Source organism: Lontra canadensis, unplaced genomic scaffold, assembly GCF_010015895.1.
Source record: "Lontra canadensis isolate GAN:19392208 unplaced genomic scaffold, GSC_riverotter_1.0 scaffold10, whole genome shotgun sequence".
Lineage (NCBI taxonomy): Eukaryota > Metazoa > Chordata > Mammalia > Carnivora > Mustelidae > Lontra > Lontra canadensis.
The window spans coordinates 13,667,901-13,677,906 of record NW_022631004.1 but is presented as its reverse complement, the minus strand read 5'-3'; the positions used below and the strand labels follow the sequence as shown (position 1 = coordinate 13,677,906).

General features: G+C 35.6%; 1 protein-coding gene across 1 annotated transcript; it reads right to left on the bottom strand.

Moving 5' to 3' along the window:
* Nucleotides 1-5,246: 5,246 nt before the first annotated feature.
* LOC116866509 (dynein light chain 1, cytoplasmic-like) lies at nucleotides 5,247-5,516 on the bottom strand. The gene has a single exon (XM_032855444.1). It carries the CDS (start codon nucleotides 5,514-5,516, stop codon nucleotides 5,247-5,249), a length of 270 nt encoding a protein of 89 aa, XP_032711335.1.
* Nucleotides 5,517-10,006: the final 4,490 nt, after the last annotated feature.

The window sequence follows — 10,006 nt, the reverse complement described above, 5'->3', positions numbered from 1 at the left end:
TCTTCCTTTCCAATTGTATGACTATATTTCTTTTCTTCTGTCATTATTGGAGTGACTAAATCTTCCAATATATGTTAAATAGGAATGATGAGACATCTTTGCCTTGTTCCTGATCTTAGGGGGAAAGTATTCAGCTTTTCACAATTAAGTATAATGTTATCTGTGGTTTTATAAATGCTCTTTATCCAGTTGAGATAGTTCTTCCCCTCTGCTTTCATCTTGCTTGCTGAGATTTTTGTTTGTTTTATTTTGTTTTGCATAAATGGGTGTTGGACTTTGGCAAACACTTTTCTGCATCAACTGAGATGATCATATATTTTTTTCCTTAAAAATGTGATTTCATGGATTACATTAATTGTTCTGAATGTTGAGCCAATCTTGCATACTTAGAATAAATACCACTGGATCATGCCATATGATTCTTTTTATACAGTGTTGTATTCTATTTGCTAATATTTTGTTGAAGTTTCTTGCAACTTAAATTATGAGAGATTTTGGTCTGTACTTTGCCTTCTGTACTTTGTCTTGGTATTGGGATAATATTGACCTCATACAATGAGTTGAAAAGTATTCCTTCCTTTTTTTTTATTTCATGGAAGATGTGTAAAACTGATGTTAATTCTTCTTTAAGTATTTCGTGGAATTCTCTACTAAAATCATGAGGTCTAGGAGATTTAGGAGGGAGTTAATTACAAATTCAGTTCACTTAATGCTTATAGTTATTCACATTACCTATATTACATTAGTTGCATTTTAGTAGTGTGATTTTTGAGGAGTTGGCTCATTTTGATTCAGTTGTCAAATTTATGAGTATAAAAATGGTTATATTCTTTATTAGCTCTTTGATGTCTGCAGGATCTATAGGATAATCTTCATTTTTTAAAATATTGGTCATTTATATCTTCTCTTTTTAAATATTTGTTAAACTTGCTAGTAATTTATCAATTTTAATCATTTTTTCTGAGGAACCAGTTTTTTTTCCTATTATTTTCTTATTTTCAATTTCACTTATTAGCTCTTATCTTTATTTCCTTCTAACTGCTTGCTTTGGGTTCATATTGCTTCTCTGTTTCTAGTGTCTGGAGGTAGGAATTTGAGATATTGGCTTGAGATTTTTTTAATATTTTTTAATTTAAGCTTCTGTGCTATGAACTTCCCTCTTAGCACTGTGATAGCTGGATCTCACATATTTTTATGTGTTGTATTTGCATTTTTATTTACTTATATGTAATTTTTATTTCTTTTGAGGTATCTATTTTTACCTGTAGATTACTTAGAAGTGTTTTGTTTCATTTCCATGTGTTCAGATATGCTTCTTTTGTCTTTCTATTACTGATTCTAGTTTGATTTCATTGTGGTCAAAGAACATGCTTTGTATGATTTCAGTTCTTTTAAATTTGTTGTTTGTCCAAACAGGTACGATTTATCTTGGTAAATGTTTCATGTGAACCTGAGAAGAATGCATCTTCTGTTATTGGATGGAGTGTTCTATATATGGCAATTAGAGTCTGTTGGCTGATTGTGTCATTGAAATTTCTATATTCTTGCTGATTTTTTTTTGTCCAATGCTATTATTAGTAGCTGAAAGAGAGCACTAAAGTTTTTAACTGTAATTGAGGATTTTTCTTCTTTTTCTGTCACCTCCTTCAGGTTTTGTTTCAATATTTTGAATCTCTGTTTTCTGGTACTTACCCATTTAGGATTATTATGTCTTCCTGGTGGATTATATTTTTTCCATTATGAAATTCTAGTACTCTCTACTTCCAGTAATTTCCTTTACTCTGATGTTTGCTTTATCAAATATTAATATAGCCACTCCCACCTATTATTCTAAATATTTTAATATTATTATTCATTTTTATTTTAAATTATTATTTGTGTTATTTATCTTTTTCTATCATTTTCCTTTTAACTGAACTATGTCATGGAATTTTAACTGAGTTTCTTTTAATAGCATATAATTGGGTAATTATTTTAATTTTTTATAACAGTATTCATATTTTGGTAATTAAACTGTTTACTTTTAAGATAATTATTGAAACATCAATGCTTAAGTCTGCCATTATCTTATGTATTTTCTCTGGTGCTCATTCCTTTGTGTCTTTTTTACCTTTCATTGAGTTAGTTGAACTCTTTTGTTAGAAATCCATCTTTATTTATATATAATTTCTTAAGACTTAATTTTTTTGCTATAGTTTAAGGTTCACTACAAAATTGAGAGAGAGCACAGAGATTTCATATACACTCCCCACTCCCAGACAAGCATAGCCCCCATTATCAATATTTATCAGTATGGGGCACATTTGTTATAATTGACAGACCTACACTGAGACATCATAATAACCCAAACACCATAGTTTATTTTATGGTTTACTCTTGGTGTTGTACATTCTATGGGTTAGGACAAATATGTAATGACATATAAATATTATTATAATGCCATACAAAGTATTTTCACTGCCATGAAACTGATATTTACTTTGTTATTCCTCCTATTCCTGCCAACTACTGATTTCTTTTTACTCTCCATAATTTTGGCTTTCAGCTGGAATCATGTAGTATGTAGCCGGAATCATGTAGTATATAGTCTTTTCAGATTAGCTTCTGTCACTTATTAATATGTATTTAAGGTCCCTCCATGGCTTTTCATGGTTTGGTAGCTAATTTCTTTTTAGTACTGAATAATATTCCATTGTCTGGATGTACCACAGTTTCTTTCTTTCTTTTTTTTTTTTTTTAAGATTTTATTTATTTATTTGACAGACAGAGATCACAAGTAGACAGAGAGGCAGGCAGAGAGAGAGTGAGGGAAGCAGGCTCACTGATGAGCAGAGAGCCCGATGCGGAACTTGATTCCAGGACCCTGAGATCATGACCTGAGCCAAAGGCAGCGGCTTAACCCCCTGAGCCACCCAGGCGCCCCATCCACAGTTTCTTTATCCGTTCACCCACTGAAGGACATCCTACTTGCTTCCAAGTTTTGGCAATTATGAATAAAGCTAATATAAACATTTGTATATAGTTTTTCTGTGTGTGTATGGATATGTTATTTATTTATTTATTTATTTATTTGAGAGAGACACAGAGGGAAGTGGGGATGGGCAAAGTGAGGGGCATAGAAGAGGAAGGAGCAGAGGGAGACGAAGAGGAAGAGAATCTCAAGCAAGCTCCCTGCTGAGCATGGAGCCTGACTCAGGGCTCTATCTCAAGACCCTGAGATTATGACCCAAGCTGAAACCAAGAGTTGGACTCTTAATCAACTGAGCCACCCAGATGTCCCTGTGTGGATATAAGTTTTTAATTCATTTAGGCAAATATCAAAGAGTGAAATTGTTATATCATGTGGTAAGAGTATATTTAGTTTTATGAGAAACTGCCAAACTATCTTCTTAAGTAGCTATACTGTTTTGCATTCCTACTATCAATGAATGATTGTTCCTGTCACTCCATATCCACCACAGCATTTAGTGTTGTCAGTGTTGACAAGGTCTTCCAGTACAGTATTGAAAAAGAGCATTAAGGACATTCTTGTCTTGTACATAATCTGTAGTGTTTTCATTCTTATTCATCAAATACATGTACAGTGGTATTTTATTATTGTTTTAATTTGCAATTCCTTAATGATGTATGATGTTTCAAGTGTTTGTTTTACATCCATGTATCTTTTTTGGAGAGGTATTTGTTAAGATCTTTGACCCATTTTTTATTTTATTTATTTATTTATTTATTTAAGATTTCTTTATTTATTTTAGAGACAGAGTCCACACAAGCAGGGGGAGGGGCAAAGAGAGAGGGAGAGAATCTCAAGCAGGTTCCAACTCCTCACTGAGTGTGGAGCCCAATGCAGGGCTTGAATTCACCACTCTGAGATCATGACCTGAGATGAAATCAAGAGTTGATTTCATAACTGACTGAGCCACCCAGGCACCCTTGGCCCATTTTTTAATTGGTTGTTGGTATCCTATATTGTTGAGTTTTAAGAGCTCTTAACACATTTTGGATATTTTATCAAGTGCATCTTTTGCAAATATTTTCTCCCATTCTGTGGTTTTTCTTCTCATTTTCTTGATCTCTCTTTCATAGAGCAGAAATGTTTATTTTGATGAAATCCAGCTCATCAAGTGTTAGAATCAGTTTGTCATATCCACAAAATAACTGGCTGAGATTTTGATTGAGATTGCTCTAACTCTACAGATCAAGTTGTAAAGAACTGACATTTTAATAAATATTAGGTCTTCCCTGTACATGAATGTGGAATATCTCTCCATTTATTTAGTTCTTTGATTTTAATCACAGAGTCTCATAGTTTTCCTTATATAGGGTTTATACCTATTTTATTAGATTTAAACTTAAGTATTTATTTTTGGAGGGGCTAATGTAAATGGTAATGTGTTTTTAATTTTAAACGTCACTTGTTTATTGCTGGTATCTTAGAAAGCAATTGACTTCTATATATTAACCTTATATTCTACAAGCTTGCTATAATCTCTTATTAGTTCCCGGAATTTTTGTTGGTTCTTTTGGGCTTTCTACATAGACAATCATGTCATGTATGGGAAAAAAAGGCAATTATACATATTCCTTCATGGTATTTATTTTATTTCCTTTTTTTGCATTTTGCATTAACAAGGTCTTCTAGTACAATATTGAAAAAGAGCATTAAGGACATTCTTGTCTTGTACATAATCTTAGTGGGAAACTTCAAATTTCTCAATACTAAGTATGATGTTAGCTATAGGGTTCTCTATATATATATATTTTTTTCTCCAGCAGATTTATTATTTTTTGAAAGGAATGGATTTTGAGTAGCATAAACATAGGGAATGAAGTATGGAATAGAAAATAGGGGCGCCTGGGTGGCTCAGTGGGTTAAAGCCTCTGCCTTCGGCTCAGGTCGTGATCCCAGGGTCCTGGGATCCAGCCCTGCATTGGGCTCTCTGCTCAGCAGGGAGCCTGCTTCCTCCTCTCTCTCTCTGCCTGCTTCTCCGCCTACTTGTGATCTGTCTGTCAAATAAATAAAATAAAATCTTTTAAAAAAGTAAAGTAAAATAAATATAAAGGTAAGCTATTTTGCTGTTTTATCATCACAACAAATTCATACAGAGAATGTCTCATACAAAACAATACAATAAAGGTTCAAAGATCAAGGTGTTCCCTTAGGCAAGATGGAAGATTTCAGTATTTGAAATTTAGACTGCAGTCCTTGTCTTTGGGTGGATCACTGGGTGGGTAACACAGTCATGGTTTTAATCAGATTTGAACAGAAGAATGGCCACTTGGCCCAGATAGAAGTAGTTGAAGCATTTTGTTTCATTTGTCACATAACTACTGAAGTTTCTCACCATGATACAGTCCCAGGTGGGGTTGTATTCCTTGTCAAACTCCTTTTTCATATAGGCCACAATGTCCCTCTCTATGTTATATTTCTCCAGTGCCTGAGTTGTACATTCTACCCACTCCTGTTGCATCTCCTCCAAGATGCTGGCATTTTTTATCAGGGCCTTTTGGTTGCACATGATTACCATGGAGTAGGGGCTAGTCAATAGCAATGGTCTTGAGGGGTAGGAGGGCTGGTGATACTCAGACCCAGCATTGGGTCTTTGTTTATATTCTTTAAAAAGTTGAGGAACTCCTCCCTATTCCTAGTTTACCGCAATTTTCATGATGAATGTTTGTTGAATTTTGTCAAATGCTTTACCTGCATCTATTGATATCATCATGTGATTTTTCTTCTTTAGTTGGTTAATGGGATGGACTGTAATTGTTGATATTTTAATGTTGGGGCATCCTTGCATATCTGGGATAAATACCACTTGGTCAGGTGTATAGTTCTTTTTTTTTTTACATTGCTGGATTCTATTTGCAAATCTTGTGTTGAGAATATGCTTAGCTATGTTCATGAGAAAAATGGGTTAAGAGTGTTCTATTTTTTGCAATGTCTTTTTTCGGTCTTGGTATTAGGGTAATAGTGGCCTCATAGAATGGAGGTAGGAAGTATTTCCTCTGTTTCTATCTTCTGAAAGAGATTGCAAAGAATTTGGTGTAAATTTCTTCTTTAAATGTTTGGTAGAATTCACCAGGGAATGCATCTGGGGCTGGTGCTTTTTGTTATGGAAGATTAGTAATTCTATTTTATTTTATTTTATTTATTTATTTTAAGAAAGTGAGAGTGTGTGAGCAGGGTGGGTGGGGTAAGGTGGGTAGGGTGGGGTGGGGTAGGGAATCAGAGAGAGAGTGAGACCTAGACAGAGAGCGCGAATCTTAAACAGACTCCATGCTCAACACAGAGCCTGATACAGGGCGCAATCTCACAACCCTGAGATCACAACTGGAGCCAAAGTCAAGAGTAGGATGCTTAACCAACTGAGCCACCCAGGCACCCCAGCAAAACTGGTAATTCTTGGTAAGATTAATTTATATTTTTTAAAGATTTTATTTATTTATTTATTTGACAGAGAGAGAGAGAGAGAGAGAGATCACAAGTAGGCAGAGAGAGAGGTGGGGAACCAGGCTCCCTGCTAAACAGAGAGCCAGATGTGGAGCTGGATCCCATGACCCTGAGATCATGACCCGAACCAAAGGCAAAGGCTTAACCCACTGAACCACCCAGGCACCCCTTAGTAAGATTAATTTAATAGATACAAGCCTATTTCTTCTTGTGTGAGTTTTGACAGATTGTGTCTTTCAAAGAATTGGTCCATTTCTTCTATGTTACCAAATTTGTGGGCATAGAACTGTTCATAGTATGTCTGTATTATTCTTTTAATTTTCATAGAAGCTGTGGTGGTATCTTCTCTTTTGTTCCTGAGATTAGTAATTAGTAGTGTGTTCTTTCTCTTTCTTTTTTTTTCTTAGTTAGCTTGACTAAAGGCTTATCAATTTTATTAATCTTTTCAAAGAATTGGCTTTTGGTTTCAATGACTTTCTCTATTGATTTCCTGTTTTAAATTTAATTGATCTCTGCTCCAGTTCTTATTGTGTTGTTTTGTTTGTTTGTTTGCTTTGGATTTAATTTTCTCTTCTATTTCTAGTTTCCTAAGGTAGAAACTTAGCTTGTTAGTGTTAGAGCTTTTCTCTTTTCTAACACCATGCATTCAGTTCCTTCCAAGCACTGCTTTGCTGCATCCTACAAATTTTGTTTTATTTTAATTTAGTTCAAAATATTTTTAAATTTCTCTTGAGATTTCTTCTTTGACTTATGTGTCCTTTAAAAGTGTATTGATAAGGGTTGCCTGGGTGGCTCAACAGATTAAGCATCTTCCTTCAGCTCAGGTCATGATCCCAGGGTCCTGGGGTGGAGTTCCACATCAGGCTCCTTGCTCAGTGGGAAGCCTGCTTCTCCTTCTCCCTCTGTTTGTGTTCTCTCATGTTCTCTCTCTCTCTGTCAAATAAATAAAGAAAATCTTTAAAAAAAAATTAAAATAAAACAGGTGTATTGATGAGGTACCTGGATGGTCCAGTCAGTTAAGCATCTAAATCCTGGTTTCAGCTCAGGTCTGATGTCAAGGTCATGAGATCGAAACCTGTAGTGGGCTTTGCCTTCAGCATGGAGTCTGCTTGAGTTTCCTCCCTCTCTCACTCCCTCTACCCCTACCCCCACAGAGAAATAAACAAATTTTTAAAAAATAAAAATATAAAAATAAAAGTGTATTGTTGGCTCAGCTGCCATCATGAGTGATAGATTAACTATCTGGACCATAAAGATTATGACCCACTGACTCCTTCAGCAAAAGAAAGGGTCATTGATGTTCTTCACCCAGGAAAGGCAACAGTACCTATGACAGAAATTCAAGAAAAACCTGCCAAAATATATAAGATCACACAAGATGACATCTTTGTATTTCATTCAGAACCCATTTTGATGGTGACAATGCAACTGATTTTGGTATAATTTATGATTTCTTGGATTATGCAAAGAAAAATGAACCCAAACATAGACTTTTAAGACATGGCCTATATGAGAAGAAAAAGACCTTAAGAAAATAGTGAAAGGAGCATAAGAACAGAATGGAGAAAGAGGGTCTGCAAAAGCCAGCACTGACACTGGCTCTAAGGAAGTTGGAGATTGAACAAGAAAAGGCGTAAAGATTCTGCAGTGACTTTATCTGTGGTGAGTATGCAGACAGATTTTTCATGAAAGGATTAATAAACATATCTTTTATGTGTCTGTTTTTTTGAAAAAAGTATATTGGGGGTGCCTGGGTGGCTTGGTGGGTTAAGGCCTCTGCCTTCGGCTCGGGTCATGGTCCCAGGGTGCTGGGATCGAGCTCTGCATGGGGCTCACTGCTCAGCGGGGAGCCTGCTTCCTTCTCTCTCTCTCTGCCTGCTTCTCTCCCTACTTTGATCTCCTTCTGTCAGATAAATAGATAAAATCTTTAAAAAATATATATTGTTTAATCTTCAGGTATTTGGGAATTTTTCAGTTATTTTTCTGTTACTGACTTCTAATTTAACTCCACTGTAGTCTGACAGCAGACATTCCATAATTTCTATTCTTTTAAATTTGTTAAGTTGTGTTTCGTGGCCTAGAATGTGATCTATTCTGGTTAATGTTCCACGTGAGCCTGAGAAGAATGTGGATTCTACTATCTCTCCTGGCCTTTGTGATTTCAGATAAGAAATCTGTTATTTGAATGGTGTTCTCCAATTCATTTCTCTCTGTTTGCTTTCAAGATTTTTCTTTGTCTTTCATTTCTAAAAGCTTATGATTTGTGTTGGTGTGCATATCTTTGGATTATGTTCGGAGTTTGTTCACTTGGCTTCTTGGATCTATAGGTTTATACCTTTCACCAAATTCGGGAAGTTTTTAGCCATTGCTTCTTCAAATACTCTTTTAGTCTCACTCTCTAACCCCTCCCTCAAACTTCTTAATTATACACATGTTAGATCTATTGTGATTGCCCCACTGATCCTTGAGGGTCTACTTTTTTTTTTTCTTTAGTGTATTTTCTCCATGTTGTTCAGATGAGGGGGATTCTACTTTTGTGTCCTCAGGTTCACTTACTTTATCTTCTGTCTTCTCCACTCTATGACTGAGGTCATCTAGTGAGTTTTAATTTTTTCAGTTATTATATTTTTTTGATTCTGTAATTTTTTATTTTAATAGTATTATTTCTTTGCTGAGGTGTTTTGTTTTCCCATTTATCTCAGCAAATTTTATTTTATTTTATTTTATTTATTTTTTTAAAGATTGTATTTATTTGAGAGAGAAAGCAAAAGACAAAGCATGAGTGGAGGGGAAGGGGCATAAAGAGAAGGAGAAGAAGACTCCCTGCTGAGCAGGGAGCCTAATGCAGGACTCCATCCCAGGACCCTGAGATTATGACCTGAGCTAAAGGCAGATGCTTAACCAACTAAGCCACCCAAGTGCCCCAACTCAACAAATTTTAAAATGGATTGTTGAAGTACTCTTATGATGGAAGCTTTAAAATCCTTGGTGGTAGTGTCAGAGAATTCCAACATCTAATTCATCCCCATATTGGAGTCAGTGGATTGTCTTTTCTCATTCAAGGTGTGTGTTTTTGACTCTTGACACAACAAACCATTTTGTGTTCTGGACATTTTGTCTAATACACTAGGAGATATAGGTTCTGCTTATATCTTTTATTTTAGTAGAAAGTTTGTTTCCCTGTTTAGGGTTAGCATTCAGGTCTTGGGTGACTTTTGTGGGCTGTGGTTCCAAAGGGTGTGCATTTGCAGTGTTCTTTTGTTTGTTTTTGTTTTGTTTTGTTTTGTTTTGTTTTGTTTTGTTTGGCTTCCCTGGTACCTCTGGGGCTTCCTCGGGTCTCTGCCTATGAGTATAGAAGGGGTTTCTCAGGCCAGGATTCTGGTGTCTCTCTGTGGAGATCCCCCAACTGGTGTTCTGTGTCTTCTCTGGTGTCCCTGAATATGGAAGACTTTTCTTGAGCTTTCAGGTTCAGTCTTCTCAGGTTGCTGCTTATTTTGTTGCTGCATTCTGATAGCTGGTTCCAACCACCCACCTTGATGCCCTCTGGAGAGTGGGATT